The sequence below is a fragment of the Pinus tabuliformis genome, chromosome 6 (assembly GCF_031772625.1).
Source record: "Pinus tabuliformis cultivar Carrire ecotype Pingquan chromosome 6, CPIR1, whole genome shotgun sequence".
Taxonomy (NCBI): Eukaryota; Viridiplantae; Streptophyta; class Pinopsida; order Pinales; family Pinaceae; genus Pinus; species Pinus tabuliformis.
In genome coordinates this window covers 1,016,120,938-1,016,140,304 of record NC_142292.1, presented here as the reverse complement: position 1 = coordinate 1,016,140,304, position 19,367 = coordinate 1,016,120,938, and the positions used below count along the sequence as shown (strand labels likewise).

General features: G+C 41.6%; 1 protein-coding gene across 5 annotated transcripts in view; it reads right to left on the bottom strand.

The window, feature by feature from the left end:
- LOC149262437 (uncharacterized) overlaps positions 1-19,367 on the bottom strand; it is a 141,461-nt gene that overhangs the window by 36,246 nt on the left and 85,848 nt on the right. For all 5 annotated transcript variants that reach the window (XM_089424575.1, XM_089424596.1, XM_089424582.1 and 2 more), the window contains 4 exons: positions 12,734-12,810; positions 12,474-12,516; positions 12,170-12,227; positions 11,785-11,854 (listed from right to left, as the gene is read on the bottom strand). In XM_089424575.1, the coding sequence (XP_089280701.1) occupies positions 11,785-11,854; positions 12,170-12,227; positions 12,474-12,516; positions 12,734-12,810 (248 nt within the window). The remainder of the gene's footprint in view (positions 1-11,784; positions 11,855-12,169; positions 12,228-12,473; positions 12,517-12,733; positions 12,811-19,367) is intronic.

The window sequence follows — 19,367 nt, the reverse complement described above, 5'->3', positions numbered from 1 at the left end:
TTTTCGCACTTGGTTATTTCAGACTTTCTTAACCAAATTGTTCTCTTCCAAATGAGCCCGAGAACTGTTATATATAGTGGTTTGTCCATGATTATTACGCTGACATGATCACTGGAATAGGCCGACATCATCTTTCTAGTATTATCCCTTTCATTGTAAGCCGACTTGAGTGAGGACTAGTGACAAGGTCTTGGAGGGTGAATTACAAAAACAAAATTGACTTTTACAATGTGTAACATGCCTTCAATACATGACAATGACTCTTTAAACTTTTATGACTAGATGACAAAATCCCTAAGGGCTCACAATGGAAGCCTTAACTAAAATCTTGCTCATGAAACCCATGAGGCAAGCATTACAATAATTTTATTTTTCTTCTTTACATATTTTACATAAAATCACAATTACATGTCATTATGAAGACCGAACCTAGTTACACTTTTCAATAGTACGTTGACTGAAAAATTTTGAGGTTGTTCAACATCTCTTTCTGCCTTAGATGTGTTCATCTAAAAACCCTAGGCACTTAATTGAACACCCTTTCCCTCTATTGAGTTGAACACACAAGTTGTCTAGTGCATAATGAGCCTAGTCTATGCCCTTTTCCTCCTTTGAAGTTGACATGGGCCCACCATCTCCATAAATGGCTGAGATTACATCTCAATGGATGGCTCAGATCACTTCAATTTTTTACTATGGGAAAATTAAAATTTTCCTAAGTCAAAACAATGAGATAAAGTGTAAAGTGCGCCTTTGGCCCACCTGTGGGTCCCCTTGCTAAATTTAGTGCACTCATAAATTTAGCTGAAGCTTTCCTCCTCTATCTCCATTTAACACATCACGCCCAAGTGGATGATCTCTAATTCCCTTGAGGGTTTTCAAAGTCTGAAACATGGGCTTTGATATTCTCATTGAGTAGACTACTATTGGCATAATGCATGTCACAAACAACACAATGTTGCCCCTGCTCTGTCATCCTGAAACCCATTTTGACATATTCACCAAGTTTGTCCAAGTTGTAACTAACCATTGTGTAATATTCCTGGGGAAGATTTCCAGTAAATATACAAAGCAAACATGGACAAAAATCTATAAAACAGTGAACACACAATCAGACCATGAACTGCACCAAAAATTGCACTGCTAAGTTTTTTTATTGATAAATAAAGGGTGTACAATATGGTGTTGGAAGGAATGCACCTGGGCTTGCCCAAGGCAAGCTAGCAAAGCCACAAATGATAGATAAGTCGCCCTTCTCCAATATGTTGTTGCGTTGCTCTAGCTCTACGTTGAAGATGCCCAGAAATATGCTACTGGCTAAATAGAACAACTGCTAGGGCCCACTCCAGTGCTCAGAAAATTCTGGGAAGTTAATTTCGGCCTCTCCACCAAATACCCAGAGTAACCCACGAAGGATTTGGCCAATGATTATCTTTGGAAATTCGGCCCTATTTCCCCTGAATGGCTCAACTACTCGGTGATTCGACCCACCTGTAAATCTTGTTTCAAATGGCCTCCAAAATAGTTGCAACCCTCACTAAAATACTTCCTCGGCCTTCTCTCCAAGTTTCAGCCTTAACCACACCTCACTCCACCTCTCAGAGTGCCTCCACCATGAACTACGCAATCCCTGCGCTATTGTAACTGACTCTCTCCCTGATATCAAACCTCCTACTGCTGGTACGAAATGACAAAGGTAGAACTCCCTCCTTGGGCTGGCAATCGAAGTCCACCGAAGCAAGGGTTGAGATCTCCACTCGGAGACACTCGTGTGCTAAACAGCACTTGCAGACCTGGCTTTAGCTCAATCGTGCTCTTGTCAAAAGACAGTTTTGCAAATGATGAATGAATGAATAGTTGAGTGTCTCTTCCTCCTTTTGTCAAGATGCCTCCAAAATGCCCATGTGGGCCCAGCTCGAATTTCCCACACTAAATCTGCTCCAATGAGAGCGTACTCCTCATGTGGACCGAAATTCCCATGAGCCACCCCATGATCCACTAAGGCCGCAATATTTCCTCCAGCTCTAATGTTTGGGTGTGCTCTAAGCCGAAAATCATGTGTGGGACCTCTAAACCCACATTTCCTAAATGCAGTTGTGCAATATAGCAAAAATTATCAAAATTGATATTTCACTTAGCAAAATGCTAAGTGGGAATATCACCGTCCTCCCCGCCGAAATGTTGCTTGTCCTCAAGCAACTGCAACAAAGGATGTTGGAGTATCTGCTCCCCCTCCCAGGTGGCATCCTCATCTGGCAAATTCCTCCATCTTAGCAAAAATTTCTTGATGACCTGGTTTCTCAAGTGCCACTGCAGGGTATCCGAAATGGTCTCTAGTTCTAGCACTAAATGCCCCTCATCGTCCATAGGAAGTAGTTTTGTAGTAGTTGTAATCTATTGTACCAACGCCTTTTTCAAGTAAGACACATGAAAGATGTTGTGCACCCAACTCCCGGGGGAAGCTCCAACTCATATGCTACCTTCCCAACCCTCTGAATGACATAATACGGTCCATAGAAGCAGGGTTTGAGCTTCTCGGCCCCTTTCTGTTTGAGCGATGACTACTGATACGGTTGAAGCCTCAAGAAGACCAAATCCCCTACTTCAAACTGCCTCTCAACTCTACCCCTGTCTGCATAAAGCTTCTGTTGGTTTTGGACCATCTGCATGTTGTCTTTAAGAGCCCTCAAAATGTCTTAGCTCTCCTATATCCAATCCTTGGCCCTTGGGGCCCTGTTGTCTCCAAACATAACATCAGCAAAAGACAATGCATCGTAACCATACAAAGCTTGGAATGGAGACATACCTATGGACATGTGGTATGTAGTGTTGTAGCAGTATTCACCCAAGTGCAACCACCGTATCCATGCTCGTTGTTGACCTGTCACATAGTTACGCAAGTAGCCCTCCAGCCACTTGTTAACTATCTCTGTCTACCTGTCCATCTGAGGGTGATAGCTAGTACTAGGAGTGAGCTTAGTGCCCACCAACCGAAATAGCTCCTACCAGAATCCACCCATGAACCAGTTGTCCCAACCACTGACAATGGTCTTTGGGAGAACATGTAAGCCGAAACACCTCCCTGAAGAACAATTTAGCCACCTTTGAAGCCGAGTACCGAGATGAGATGGCGAAGAAATAAGCAAACTTCATCAGGTGATCCACCACCACGTAAATGCAGTCCTTGCCCTGTACTGTGGGCAGCCCGGTAATGAAGTCCATTGATATGCTCTCCCATTTCCCCTTAGGGATGGGAAGCGGTCGCAATAGGCTTGCAGGGTGTGGCTTCTCACTCTTGTTCCGCTTGCATGTGTCACACTCCCTGATATGCCTCAGAACATCATCCTTGAGGACCCTCCATGCAAAACGCTCTCTAATGGCCCTGTATGTCTTTGTGAACCCCTGGTGCCCTGCTAGCTGTGAGTCATGGATAGACTATAGAATCTTCTCCCTCCGTTGAGAGTTGGGTACCAAATAAATTCAGTCTCAGAGGTAGATCACCTCGTTCATCGCCCTATACCGGTCATCTACCACCATCCCATCAAGGACCTCAAATGCGAACCGATCCTTGGAGTACTTCACTAGTAGTTTTGCCCTCCAATCTGAGGCAATACTCGTCAAAGAGTGAGTGGCTGGCCTCTTAGACAACACATCAACCACCACGTTGTGTTTTCCCTTGACATACTCAATGTCAAAGTCATATGCTTAGAGCTTGCTCACCCACTTTTGTTGCCTCTCCTGCAACTGTTTCTGCTCCAGGAAGAACCTGAGGTTGTTGTGGTATGTCTTGACTTTGAACCTGTTCCCCACCAAATATTGGCTAAACTTAGCTAGCGCATGTGTGATGGCCAACATCTCCTTGTCATATAGTACAGTAGCTCATGGGGCAGTCGCTTCCGACTCTCGAAAGCTATAGGGTGTCCTCCCTGCATCAACATGGCCCCCACACCCACTCTCGATGCATTGCACTCCAGCACAAAGGGCTAGGTGAAGTCGAGAAGTGCCAACACTAGACAACTACTCATGACTTGTTTGAGGCGCTCAAAAGCCTCCTGCGTTGTAGTGGTCCACTCAAATGCCCCTTTCTTCGTCAAGTCAGTGAAGGGTGTTGCTAGCTGGGAGAAGCCCTTCACAAACTTCCTATAATAAGTGCAGAAGTCCACGAATCCGCTCAGCTCCGTCACATTCCAGGGCTCTAGCCAATCTTGGATAGCTCAGATCTTCTCCTCATGTACTCAAACACTGTCCACTCCAATGATATATGCCCTAGATAGATCATCTCAGTTAACCCAAACTTGCACTTGGACAGTTTAGCATAAAACTGATGCTCCTCCAGAATGTGCAACATTGTCTCACTGTGCTACAAGTGCTCCTCCCAAGTTCAGTTATAGATCAGTATGTCATCGAATAATACTAGCACTAACTTCCTCAACTGCCCACGAAATACGTGGTTCATGCATGACTGGAAGGTAGTTGGCACATTATTCAGCCCAAAGGGCATAACCAAGAACTCAAAGTGCCCATAATGGCACCGGAATGTTGTCTTTGGGACATCCTGGTCCCTCACTCGGATCTGATGGTACCCCGACTGCAAATCAATCTTCGAAAAGAACTTAGCCCCCCTCAACTCATCCATTAGCTCATCTATACGTGGGATGGGGTAGCAATTCTTCAGTGTCTTTTTGTTGAGGGCCCGATAATCTATGCACATGCACAAGGACCCATCCTTCTTCACCAGGACAACCGATGAAGCAAAAGGGTTGGAACTGGGCCTGATGTGCCCAAGTGCCAACAGCTCATGGATAGCCCTCTCTATCTCATCCCAATATGCCTTGGGATGTTGGTAAGGAGTGGTGATCATGGCTTGTACTCCCGGCTCCAGCTCAATAATATGCTCAAACACCCGGTCAAGTGGTTGACCCGTGGTATGTCTCCAAACACTACTGGGTACCTGTCCAGAATAGCATGTATTTCTGGATGTGGTGGCTTGGGCTTGCCCCTAGCCTCTGAGATCCTCAACTCCACAGCCCACTCAATGTCCCCATGTCTCAAATCAAACTCCATCCTGTCGGCCGAAACAGTTTGTGGTAGGTATGAGTGCATTTCCCATAACTCCATCTCCAACTTCCTCCAATCGGTCGTGACTCTGCCAAGTGAATAAAGCCATTGGACTCCCAACACCACGTTGGTGTCTGGTACGTCTACTACAAAGAAGTGATTTGTCATGGAGTAGTTCCCCATGGTCACTGTCAAAGCTGGCACGTAGCGTGTGCACTGCATGGTCCTGTCCCCAGGCACAAGAACTGAGAATCCCTCAAACTCCTCAGTTGTGATGCCCCTCCTCTGAACCAACTGGGCATCAATGAAATTATGGGTAGCCCCACTGTCCACCAGAATTGATACATGTTGCCCCTGAATAGTGCCTCTAATCCTTAGGGTCAAAAACTTGGGTACCCCGCGCAGTGATGCAAGGACCCCTCCGGAAGGTGCAAAGGAAACTCCCCCTACCGGTGGTGGTGGTGGTCCTCCCTCCTGAGGTGTTGCGTTGTCATCTCCACCCATCTCAAAATATGTCTCATCCTCTGCATCGTTGTCAGAGAAGACCTCGATATAATGGGCCTTGCCCGCTGCACATATATGGCATGATGCCCACGGGGCCTGATAGGTGAAACACAATTTCCTCCTCCGAAGGTCTCTCTGAGTCAACTCATCTAGCTGCCCACGCCCCTGATTGGCCCTCGGTGGTGGAGCCTTGGTGTCTCTTCCCCTTTGTTGGAAACTGTTTGGGGGGTAGTGATGCTCGAGCCCTAGGTAGGGCATCCTGTAAGTCTTGGTCTCTCCCTACTGCGTCCTGTAATGTAGTGGGCCTATTAGACCTCACTAACACACGTAATGGCTCTACTAGCCCCTCCACAAACATGTAGATCCTCCTAGTCTCCGACAAATCCGACACCATCACAGATAACCTCAGAAACTCTGAAATGTATGCTTCAACACTCCTGGTCTGCTTGAGCCTTGTCAACTCCCCAAAGTACTCCTCAGGATCTTTCCTCTCAAACCGCTCCAACACCCTCCTGGTGAAATCATCATAAGTGGTCACTCCTGCATGCCCCAACGTGGTCAGCCCATGGAACCACCAATCATGGGCTTCCCCCTCCAGATGTAACGTGGCAATCTTGATTGCCTCTCCCTCCGTCATCTGATTCAGCTGGAAATAGACATCCAGCTTTTCGACCCACACCTTGGCCGAGCTCTTGGAAGAGCCATCGAAATTTGGGAGAAACAGCCTCCCCACAATGCGTTGCAACTCTGTCCCCTGCATGTAGCCTCCTCCACCCTGTCCCTTGGGCATATTGTTGCCCTTCAACTGGCATAAATCCTTGAAAGTGATGGCCTTCCCAAAATTAGGTCCATAGGACTAATACTCCAAGAAATAGTCCCCATAAGGCGCATCCTCCTGCTCTAGTTGCCCACCAACTCCAGATGTTAGGAACGTGGGAATGGTAGACCTAGGGGGTGTGTTTGGAATAAGTGGCATGTTGGGATTAAGGGATGTGTGGTGCTGCGAAGTGCCAGATCCTTCTCCAAATTGGAAATCCCCTTGGACTCCCTTACCCTTGTTTCCATTGCCATTCCACTGGCCCATTCCTTCAATATTCCTGGACAAGCCCTGCAATGCCTTCAACAAAAGATGGGCAAACTCCTTTTCCTCACTCCTTTTGTCTCCCTCATTGTCCCCCATGTTTGTTTCTAAAACCTCAGGCTCGGTTGTCACAGGGTCAAGGGTAATCTGCAACTACCTCTCTCTGCTCCTATACCTTTGCCTTCAGTATGTCATGTTTTGCTTCTCCTCCAATGTCATAGACTACGTTGCTCCCACAGGTTGTGCCAGGGCTATGAGCTCCGATACCACTGTAATATTCCTAGGGAAGATTTACAGTAAATATACAAAGCAAACATAGACAAAAATCCATAAAACAGTGAACACACAATCAGACCATGAACTACACCAAAACCTGCGTTACTGAATTCTTTTATTGATAAATAAAGGGTGTACAATATGGTGTTGGAAGGAATGCACCTAGGCTTGCTCAAGGCAAGCTAGCAAAGCCCCAAATGATAGATAAGTCACCCTTCTCCAATCTGTTGTTGTGCTGCTCTAGCTCTGCGCTGAAGATGCCCAGAAATACGTTGTTGGTTGAATAGAACTGCTGCTAGGGCCCTCTCCAGTGCTTAGAAAATTCTAGGAAACTAATTTCGGCCTCTCCACCAGATACCCAGAATAACACACGAAGGATTTGGCCAATGATTGACTTTGAAAATTCAGCCCTATTTCCCCTCAATGGCTCAACTGTTGGGTGATTCGACCCACCTGTAAATCTTGTTGCAAATGGCCTCCAAAATAGTTGCAATCCTCACCAAAATACTTCCCCGACCTTCTCCCCAAGTTTCAGCCTCAACCACACCTCACTCCACCTCCCAGAGTGCCTCCACCATGAACTGCGCAATCCCTGCACTGATGTAGCTGACTCCCTCCTTGAAATTGGACCCCCTGTTGCTAGTACGAAATGACAAAGGTAGAACTCCCTCCTTGGGCTGGCACTTGAAGTCCACCGAAGCAAGGGTTGAGATCTCTGCTCGGAGACACTCATGTGCTAAACAACACTTGCAGACTTGGCTTCAGCTCAAGCGTGCTCTTGTCAAAAGACAATTTTGCAAATGATGAATGAATGAGCAATTGAGTGTCTCTTCCTCCTTTTGTCAAGATGCCTCCAAAATGCCCATGTGGGCCTAGCTCGAATTTCCCACACCAAATCTGCTACAATGAGAGCATACTCCTTATGTAGACCGAAATTCCCATGAGGTGGCCCCCACGCTCCACTAAGGCCGCAATATTTCCTCCATCTCTAATGTTTGGGTGTGCTCTAAGCCAAAAATCATGTGTGGGACCTCTAAACCCACATTTCCTAAGTGCAACCGTGCAATATAGCAAAAATGATCAAAATTGATATTTCACTTAGCAAAATGTTAAGTGGGAATATCACACATGTCATCTCTGATTGGAAAAATTTGACATGGCATGGATTTCTCTCTTCAAACTACACATTTTGAGACCAAGTTGACTTTTTGACCACCAAGACCACTATCCATTAGGAATTGTGAACTACCTCGAGAAATGTGAAAAGTTGTCAAATGAGACTGCCATGCGCTAAGAGCTTTCTCAGTAATATTGCACCAACGCAAAGGCCACGTACAGACTCTATAGACCATAACCATGTGGAATGGCATAGGTGCACCTTGATGCATTCTAGACTGGCCCATACACCAGTGATCACCCTACAAACACAGGCTCTCATAAAACCACGAGTCCTCAAGAAAGTTCACATAAGGTCCTCCAATCCTGTACAAGACGAGAGTAACCTGAAGTGAAACTTCAAGGGACCAACCATGGCCCAACCAAGACAACAAGATACAGACACAGGCAGAGGTCTAGAATACTTAATACAAGGCCTCACATGGTTTTTACATCGCTTTTGACTAGTGACCTTGGCCTTACAATGGTGGTGATAAATACTGCAAAGTGTTCATATGTACCCCTGCTGACATGAGGGTTAATGGGACTAACTTCACCTCCAATATACATTGCCTTTTCCCTCATTAACACCTGAAGATCAGCCTCTAGAGAAAGCCTACTCCCCAGCTCTTATTGAACCAGCCGAAAAAAGAAGCTCACCACTGACTGTATGGGTCTAGTCTCCCACAGAAAAACCCCACACATGGGTGCTGAACCTGCTGAGATTGAACCAACTGTTGTAACAATGTCCTTTCCTATACCTGCCACTGTACTTGCAGCTATTGAACTTGCACATGTGACTGTACTTAAGACCATACCAGTGGCTCAAATTGTTCTTATGGTCATATCAGCACCTAAGACTGTACATATGTCCTTTCTCTTAGCCTACATATTCGTGCAGTGTCCATTTCCAATGCCCTAAGCTGCCATTCACATCCAAATAGCATCCATCCCCATTTCCCTAGCTGTTATTCATGTTTGTACCATTGTTCTTGCTCCCAGTCTCACTAAGGAAGTCATATTATGGATTAAAAAAATAATATAATTTTAAAATAAATTAAATTATACAGTTAAACACTTCTAAATATTTTTAATTCATATTAAGTTACCAGGATTCGGATCCGGATCCGGATACGGATTCAGATCCGGATCCGGATACGGATTCGGATCCGTCAGATTTTTTAAAAGCCAGGATCCGGATACGGCAGGGAAACAACATGTATATTATATAATATGGAACAGGCTACAGTATTCATCGTTACTGGTCTAACCTCTGTTGATACAATCTGAATATCTCAGCATGCAGCTACATCATTATGTGTAGATAAAATTGGCCATCTAAAATTAACTTGTATGTGGTATGTAATAGGGGCAACTTCCACCCTCACAAGATACTTTTAGGCCTTGAGCCATTAATATGTTTCCTTACTTTCAAAGAAGATAAACATTAGCAATTATAATTTGTAAAAATACAAAATTTTAAATATATAATTATATTTTATGTGATATTTAATAATAAATATATGTTTTCAATATATGATATAATAAACTAATATATTTGATTTAATAGATATATATAAATTTTAATATTTCTATTTATAGTGCAATATATAAATTATAATATAAATATAGAACTTAATTCTAAATTATAATTTTTTTTAAAATCTAAGTTTGAATCTTATATATATAATTTTAATTTAGAAATTAAAATATAAATACAAAACTTAACTTTAAAATACCAAATTTTAAAATTTAATTAATATATATGAGCTTACAATATTATAAATTTTAATTTGTATAATATATCTGTATTATTATTATTATTATTATAAGTTATAAATTACATAGTTGTTAATATTAATAAGTTATAAGCTGAGTTTATTAATATATGGGCTTACGATATTATAAATTTATATTTTTATGGCATTATCTCTATTATTATTATTATTATAATATGTTATTATTATATATAATATGTTATAAATTATATAGTTATTAATCTTAATAAGTTAATAGTTGAGCTCCGACATCTGAACGTGAATAATCTCTAGAACATTAATAAATTTTCCGTGTCTCCAAATGTCCCCATGTTCCAACGAATGGTTAGCCCTTGGTTTCCGATACCATAGTATTTCTAACATCACTGATATGTTCCATTGGTGACGGGATGACCCAGAGAGGGTGCCCGCCATGGTGGCTACAAGCAACCCACCGAATGCATTTTGCTAGCCAGGTATTAAGATAAGTATTATTTGGGAAATAACCTCTTCCGTGAGCAAATAGACCCGAAGCTAGGTATTTATTCAGCGAATATTAATAGTGTGTTAATTCAACAGATATTAATAGAATATTAATTGAGCGAATATGAACTTCTCGCGTTAACAGAGTATTAATTCAAGCAATTGTCTATAACGCGACTTTTTGAAAGCCTTTCCGGCGGGTTTTTCCGGTCGAAATCCGGCAGGAATTTATTGGAATCGTAAGTTTGATAGCTAGTTTCTGCACAATGAAAGCGTCCCAGGGGTTTTCCAGGGTGCTAAATCCAAATATGCAGTTAAAAAACCATTTTAACTGCAACAAATCAAGATTTAACCTCAATTTCTTCCGCCGGATTCCGTCACCGGAATCTCCAAAAAGTTGCATTATAGACAACTCCTTAATTCAACAAATATTAATAGAGTATTAATTCAGCGAATATGAACTTCTCCCGTGACCAAAGGGACCCAAAGTTAGGAATTAATTCAACGAATATTAACAGAAAATTAATTCAGTGAATATAGGTATTTTTGTGTTGTAAAAATCCCAAATTGCAGGAATGCAGTTTGAATTTCGGGGTGCACATTATCGTGAAGAAAACATTTTCATATGGGTCCCTAGGCGGATCCAAGCGAATCCAGATCCGGATCCGGATCAGATCCGGGGATCCGCGAATCCATCCCCCATGGCTGACGGAGCCGGTAACTATATATATATATATATGATCTTAAAGGGGAATTTTATTAAATATTTTTGGCTAGACGATTTTTTCTCAAACTTCACTTTGAAAAGACAGGTATTGATTGCAAAAAGGATGGTAATCGTATGCAGCTCTCACACCATGATAAAAACCCTGGCACACCTATTCCTCTTTTATTTTATTATTTCACCCATACATCTTACTCAGTATTCAAATTAATTGCCTCTTTCAACTTTTGAATTCTGAATGAAAACACCACGTCAATATCTCATGCATACATGGTTTTACGTTTGCGTTGTGCATATAGGGATTAGCATTTGGACACAGGTTTCATTGCAGAATTTGGACACTGGCTTACCTGCACAATTTGAACATAAGCTTCAATGCATAATTTTTACACATTTCTATCACAATCTGAGGATGACCTGTTTCGACACCATGTTGATTTTCTAGGGTGCAAACATGTGAAGAATCACACAAAGGTGGAGAGAAAATTTGAAATATAAAGATAGTTATTAATGTTAATGTTGCAGTGTATACCACTCTCTCACCATGTATCATGTCTCGTATTACATATTTATATCTCCCCTAAATTGTCACGGTGGTTTAATCACCGAAACCCTGACACAACATCTTTAATTACATTGGTCACATGATATAATGTGATACAATATGAACGACTCCTACCATAAATATTGTTGAAGTGTTACTAATCCAGCAAAATCTCTGAAATGTTACACAGCAGAGATAATACCTCAAGCTGTTCATGCAACCGTGTCTGCACCTCCATTTGCATCTTCAATGCATCTGTGATCTGTAAGCCCCTGAAGCAAAGTTAAAATATAAGTATGGATTCCCTTCCAACTGATTCTCGTTGCTATGTCAATGGTATAAGCACAGTTAGTTCACAAAAACGCATCTGCTAAACTGTATATCAGCGAGCGTCAATGTTGGAAAAGATCCAGACAAAGTTCCGAAGGTTGAAAATTCAGGACACCTTAATTAGGATTATGTTTCAACGTGATATTGCATGACCTTTTTTACACTAGGTAATTATTTCAGAGCTATTCCCCCTAGTATTTTCAAGCAATATTTTTATGAAGCAAACCAAATGAACATAGCAGAGTAAAATCACTCACGATCTGGCATCTAGGTTTGAGAGGATGCCCGGAGCCTCTTTCCTTCCCGTATTTTGACCTGGTTATAACAGCAAACCAGCAGAAGTTTTTTCTTAATAAAGTATACTCCCCTTGCACAGGAAAAAGATAGAATAATATAACTGCAAAAGCAGCACGAGTTTACTCCTTTAGCTGATATATTGAAATCCACTCATATGACCATAAACAGGTGTGCACACAAACTAATGTCTAGTAACATTCGCTACAGCTACCAAAAGAACAACTTGGCATGCGTCAAACATGGAGAAATGGCAAATTCATTTACCATCATCCATGGAACCGGGAATATATCGGGCCAAGCGAAATTTCTGCAGAGAGGGTAAGATAAATATATTAATGTCCAACGAATGACTAGAAAGGTAGGTCAATGGCACTGAAGAAAATAAGTGCAATCATCAATGAGCATCTGCAGGAGTACCTAAGAGAAAATAGGTAGATTCAAGTGAATAATCAACATGCTGTTTAAAAAGCATGCACGTGGAAAAATATACAGCAAAAAAGGTATGGCAATGTGAAATCATGTACCTGTAAATGGCTCTTAACCTGATAGATAGTGAGCCATTGTATGCCCATCATTCTCAAAACACCCTTGGGTGTTGCTCCTGTATCCAAAGACCCATATTATATGAAATTAAAATTAAAAAACTATAAAAAAACCAAAAAAAAAAGAAAAATAGTAACAGTTGACCAATTTCCAAAGTTATTAAAATGCAAAGCGGGCATATCACAGCTTTGCAAATTAATGTCAAACGGTAGCTATTGGTGTTAGGTTCCTAAGACCATAGAGTTCTTGATTACACCTGTTCTGTGCTACCGTTGAATTATTTCCACATATGTTACAGACTTCAGTTATGGATTTCTTAAAACAACTTCAAATGAAATCTCACATTGCAAGTTCCTAATTAGTAAACGAAGAAAGCTAATCAGTAGATAATGGCCTTATTTAATATAAACATGGCACATGAAATTCAAATAACTGTGTGTTGCTTAATAATAGCCATTCGGTTGTCAATAACTATTGAAGGTCTGTTACTAACAGTTGTACATGTGCCATCGAAGGCCTGCAAGATGACTAACTAATGAAGGCCTTATGATGGGTTTTGACATGCCCATCAATGAATGGAATCATGTAACACTGGTCCCTTTGATAAGTATAATTCAATATGTAATCTTATATAAGCATATATACACAACACTATTTCAATATATACCCAGACCCACATACAGTACTATGCCATGGAGTGTAGATAAGAGACACGTGTATAGGGTGAGGAGTTGTGCCAATTCAACTACTTTAAAATTTGAAGCTTCACTACCTAATGCAGTATCAGCAAAAATAACATTCATACTATAAACAAGTGAGGTCTCCAATAGAGAAATCAATTTCATTTGTTGCCGTTTTCTTGGAGAAACTGGAGTAGCCAGGCTTGGCAAGTCCAGAGAGTAAGAGTATGACTTGAACCTGGCAAAAACTCTGCAAATGAAAGAAAACAAAGACAAACTTTCAGCCAAAAGCTTTTGTCAAGGTTTTGCCAAGTTAAACTCTCTAGGTCAAAAAAATGCAAGTTATTCACAAGTCCAAGTTGGACTCGCATGTTATTTTTTAGCTTTTGCTTGGACTAGTTTAGCACCAAGAGAAGTATGACTCGTGAAACTAAGTCATACCTGGTAAGTCCAGCCTCAATGGGAGAAATGCATATGATAAGAAAGCAAACAAGTCCACTTTAGCCGCAACTTCTCAAAACACAATTCTTTCCTAAAAACATCTAACCTGGTTAAGATCTACATTACCAAGTCAAATACAAAAGTAGCTAATTCTTACAACTAGAATGGGGTAGGAATCCCATGTAGCACTGTTTGACACCATCTTTTCCATAAGAAGGAGAAGATTTTCAATCTGATCGCATCTCAGACTGCATGCTTCTCAAATCATCCATTATCCCCAAAAAGAATCCTTTCCAGTATGGGGGGCAATTAAGAGAATATTATACTCAACAACAATCCACTCCCAAGATACTCCAGGACCTTGTAATTCCACAAAACATGTTTAACATGTTTCTAACTGTTGAAGAATCTAGGGCAAATGTAGTTAATGTGATTCTTCTTAGCATGATAACTATTTGTGAGGTGTTTTCAGTTTTCTTCTTATTCCAATCTTCACTTATTATTATTAGAGTGTGTCTTCTTTAGTTCATCAAATAGCTATCAAAACAAAGAGACAAGAACACAAGATGTTGGCATTCTGCCAGGGCCAAAACCTCTCCCTCTTGGAGAGGAAAACCCGCACAAAATTCTTCTTATAGAGATTCCAATTGACGAATACCAAGACCATGACCCTTGACCTACTAGGCCACTCCAAGACCAAGACACCAATCCTCTTCTTTGTCACTGCTGAGATCATCATCATCATTGCTATACCATGACTGCTCCTTCATCTAGATCACTGCTGCACCATGACTGCTCCTTCATTTAGACCTTCATCACTGTTGTGCCAATGCTACACCTTCATTGAGAACTTGATGTGCCACTACTTCACCTTCACCGAGAATCTTATAACATCAATGAGATCTCCACTTAGAGTTATATATATAGCTGTACCGAAATCTTCATCTTCATTAGGATCATGACTGTTATCATGCTCACAGTAATGTCGAGGACATGTTGTGTCTAGGATATATATACTACACCGAGATCCTTTCTCTATCAGGAATGCCAAGATTATGATTGTATCTTTGTTTGTACTGTGATCTTCACCGAGATTGTAGCCTTGTTCTCCTTGCACCGAGGTCAACTGCAACTATACCGAGACTGTATTACAGTGACCCTATAACTAGGCCGAGATTGCAGTGAGATCACTGTACTTGTCACCGAGATTTTGTACCTTCCTGTAACCATTTGAGATTGTAGACCTGTCTAAGATTCTTGACTGTAATCATCACCGAGATTGTACCTTCCTACACCTTCGAAGTTACAGAGGAATCCGAAATTCTATCTCCTTTTCTGTGCAGACCCTAACTGGGTATATATAGTGGTTTGCCCCTATATTTGAGCCACATGTCCACCGAAGAGATGTGTCTCCATATGTGAGCCGACTTGATGTTAATATTCATTTTGAGGCTGACTTAACTGTTCTCTTCATCATTTTGCTTGCAGTCTTCTTCGTTGGAGGATGGTGCTTGTCTTCGAGGGCTACTTGACACTCGGTTAACCCATATTCATGCTCAAGAAGAGCTCTTTAAGATGACTTTGATCCTTTGACTTTCCTAGACCTATGAAGGAGCAAGAAACTCATTCGAATAATTTACAGAAATAATATTTATTTTTCTTGACAAGTACAAAGATCAGAATTACATTTACAAATACCGAACCTAGTTACACTTTTCTTCAACACTAACTTGTGGAAAATTACGCAACATCCATCTATTATGAACAACCAACTGACCCATAAATTTTGGATTTATAAGAATCAAGTCTTTGAAAAACCTTGACAACAGCTAATCCATCTCATTTTGTGGTCACGAAGGCTCCACTTCCAACTAAGACGATTAATAATGTGATAATGTGACAATCTTCGAATAAAGATCCCTAGTTTTAAGTCCATAAATGACCTCACATAAGACCATTTCCAATCTTTCCAAATAGGTCGTTGGATGGTCAAGTGTAATATAAACAGTATCATATTGGATTATCTAACACAGCCCTATAAATGTGGGTTTGTCCACAACCTGTATCCTATGAGATGATTGAGGATTCCTCAAGAAACCATTGCATTGAGTAACCTATACAACAAATCACCCAATGTGTGAAAATCTTTCATCATCTGTGATTTTCCTATAAAACAAAGGAACCAACCCAATCTGTCCCTTACCAAAAATTTCCAATCAAGAAGCCAAATCCCATCCACGACAATTGTTGAAGAATGTAACTAGGTTTGGTCTTCATAATTGTACTTGAGTCATAATGAAATATATTTATCGAAAGAAAGCAAAAAGAAATTAAATTGACTTGTCAAAGCATGGGTTTCATTCTTGGGTCAATTATCATAGGTCAAGCCTCCATTGTAAGCTTTAGGATTTTTATTTAAGTCAAAGTCTAATTTATTTTGTCAAAAGAACTCCTCCATCAAGTCACCTTGCAAGGTCGGCCTTCAAACTCATCCTCCTAAAGTCAAATGAGGCAAACAGACCAGAAATAGTCATAGAAATATATATTTTATTAATAATGAATTTGAATTGATGATTTACAGGATGAGAGGCTCGGGCTTAAATACAGCCCTACGTGCCTCTTGGTGAATGGGCATGATCTTTGATCATGCCCTATGCCCTAATTAACTAAATAGTTTACAAAATACTTAATTTTTATATAACATTGCCTTCCTCCCAAAAAGATGCTTTGTCCTCAAAGCATACATAACAACGGATGTTGTTGACGAAACGCTTCAGTTTCCCAAGAAGGTTCTTCTTCTGGTAAGTCCTTCCACATGATCAAGTACTCTTTGATTACTTGTGATCGGAGTTTCTTTTCCCTCGTGGGTATGATACCTTCTGGTTCTAAAATGACCCTTCCTTCATCACCTAAGGATGGAAGAGTTGTTTGTGCTGATTGATGGTCACCAAGTGCCCTTTTAAGGCAAGATACATGGAAGACGTTGTGAACATGACTTTTATCCGGAAGGCTTAAACTAAATGCAACTTGGCTGATTTTTTTGGTGATCTGGAATGGCCCATAGAACATTGGTGCCAATTTATTTTTTCCTTTTTGTTTCAAGGACAACTGTTTGTATGGTTGGAGCTTGACAAAAACCCATTCTCCAACTTCAAATTCTCTCTCGGTTCTATTTCAATCAGCTTGTTGCTTCATACGCTTTCTTGCATTATTTAAATTTTCTTTTAGGGTTTGAACAATTTTTTGGGTTTCTTCTAGTTGGCTTTTAACAGCTGGTATATTTCTCTAGACGGTAGCTAGATCCTTCCATTTCGGAGGTTCGTACCCATACAAAGCTTGGATTGCAGTCATTTTTGCTGAGGTATGATAAGTAGAATTATGATGATGATGATGATGATGATGATGGTTAACATCCACTAAGACCAAATTTTGGTCTATCGGACCTAAAGAAACAAATTATCTAGTTTAATTTAATATTTTATTCCTATGCTCCAAAAGCTTGGAGAGAAGCCTTCCGAGCTCACTATAATTTTGACATCGTAGAAGGCTAGGAAGGTCAGTATTGCAAAGATATTTTGAAACTGAGTTCTAATGTGGTTGTACGCGGGGCACTCTAAGAGGAAGTGATTTTCATCCTCGATGTTCGTATTCTCACAGAGATGGCAGGACCTTTCCATCCATGGTGTTTTAGGAATTGCCCAACGACCCGTTTCACTATGGAGCTCATGAGAGTTTGTTCTAATCTTGGCTATATTAATTTTCTTCTTTGATCTAGTTAAAACAGAGAGATACTTTTGATCTTCTAGGGTGGGGTTGATGACCTATACCACCATTCAGCGAGATGCAACCACTGATCCCACTTATTTTGTTTCTCTGTAGCGTAACAACGTAGGTAGGCTGAAGTGATAGAGAGGAGCGGGCTTTCAGCTGAACACGGATCGATCCCTGAGACGAGCAGCTCCGTCTTCATGGCAGGAATCCAACTGGATCACGCGGCGAGGTCAACAACGGAAGTCCATCGCCTTGCGCGGTTATACGAGGAGGTTTTCGGGTTGCAGAGAATCAATGTGCCCAACTTCGGTTTTGAGCCACGCAGCCATCATGCCGCAACGCGTTTAGAGGCCAGGTCGTGCCATACCCAGAACGCGCGGAGCAATGGCAGGGGGGGAAGAAGAAAAGAAATCTGGGACGCGGCAGGGTTGGGATCTGCAGGTTTTCACACTGGTTTGGTCGTTGCAATCAAAGAAGGGGGACTGCATGATGCAGATCTGCTCCCTCTCTCACTGCATTGGCCCAAACATTGCAGATCCGGCCCGGATCTACCCGATCTGGCCAATATTCGAGAACAGCCAGAACCCAGGCAGCAGATCGGTGGCAATGAGCATAGATCCAGCAGAGGGTTTGTAGACCTAGACATGCACAGGGAAAAACGACCCAATACAAGGCCAGATCGGGAAGATTGTTCACAGCCAGGCGGATCAGGAACTCAATCAAAACCCAGGCCACAGGTAACAACAACTCGTTTTCAGATTTTTATTAAAACCCCTGAGGGGAAAACCTGTTTAGTGTGGGTACATGCAGAAAGCACCATCTTGCAGCTGAAACAGCAAATATGGGCAGTGACAGGATACCCAGTTCAGATCCAACATTTGGTCAGTGGTAGGTGGTCCCTCCAGGATAGTAGAACCCTGAAAAGCTATGAGATTAGTCCAGGAACAATCATTGTTTTAAACCTTAGGCTGAGAGGAGGGGCTCTGCCTCAGGGACAGCCAAGCTCCTCAGGAGGAGACAAGGGGAAAAAGACAGCACCTCAGCATCAACCCAAGGGAGGTTCCTCCTACAAAAACATTTTACAGGGTAACAGAGACTCAGGGTCCTCTCCAGATCAAGGCGGATATACACCTAGGCCATACATAGTAGATCAGCTAGGGCAAACTCCAGCCCTTAACTTTGATTCTACAGGGCTTGATGATTTCGTTAAGTCCTATGAAACGCAGGCCCTAATCTGTCGTTTTAACAGTTTTTGGCCAAAACCAATGGATCTATTTCACTGGATCTTCACCAGTTGGACCATGGAATGTGATATACATTTATGCTCCAAGGGGTTTTTTATAGTTAGATTTGCATCCAAGGAAGTCAGAGATACAATCATCAGTGTTGGGCCTTGGTTTTGGGGAACATCGGGGCTGTTTATGACCCCATGGTTTCCAGATTTCGATCCAAACAAAATGACTATATCCAAAGTGCCGGTCTGGGTCTGCCTATACAACCTTCCCCTTCACTTTTGGAGTGAACGAATATTGGAAGGCATTGGGAACAGCATAGGGAAATATATCAAAACAAATCTGGAAAGGATTGATGAAAGGGTCTACACTTTTGCACGCATTTGTGTGGAAGTAGATCTAAGTAAAGGGCTGCCGACAACATAAGGTTGATCTACAAACAACAAAATTCGCTGCAAGCACTAGATTATGAAAACACTGCTTTCAGATGT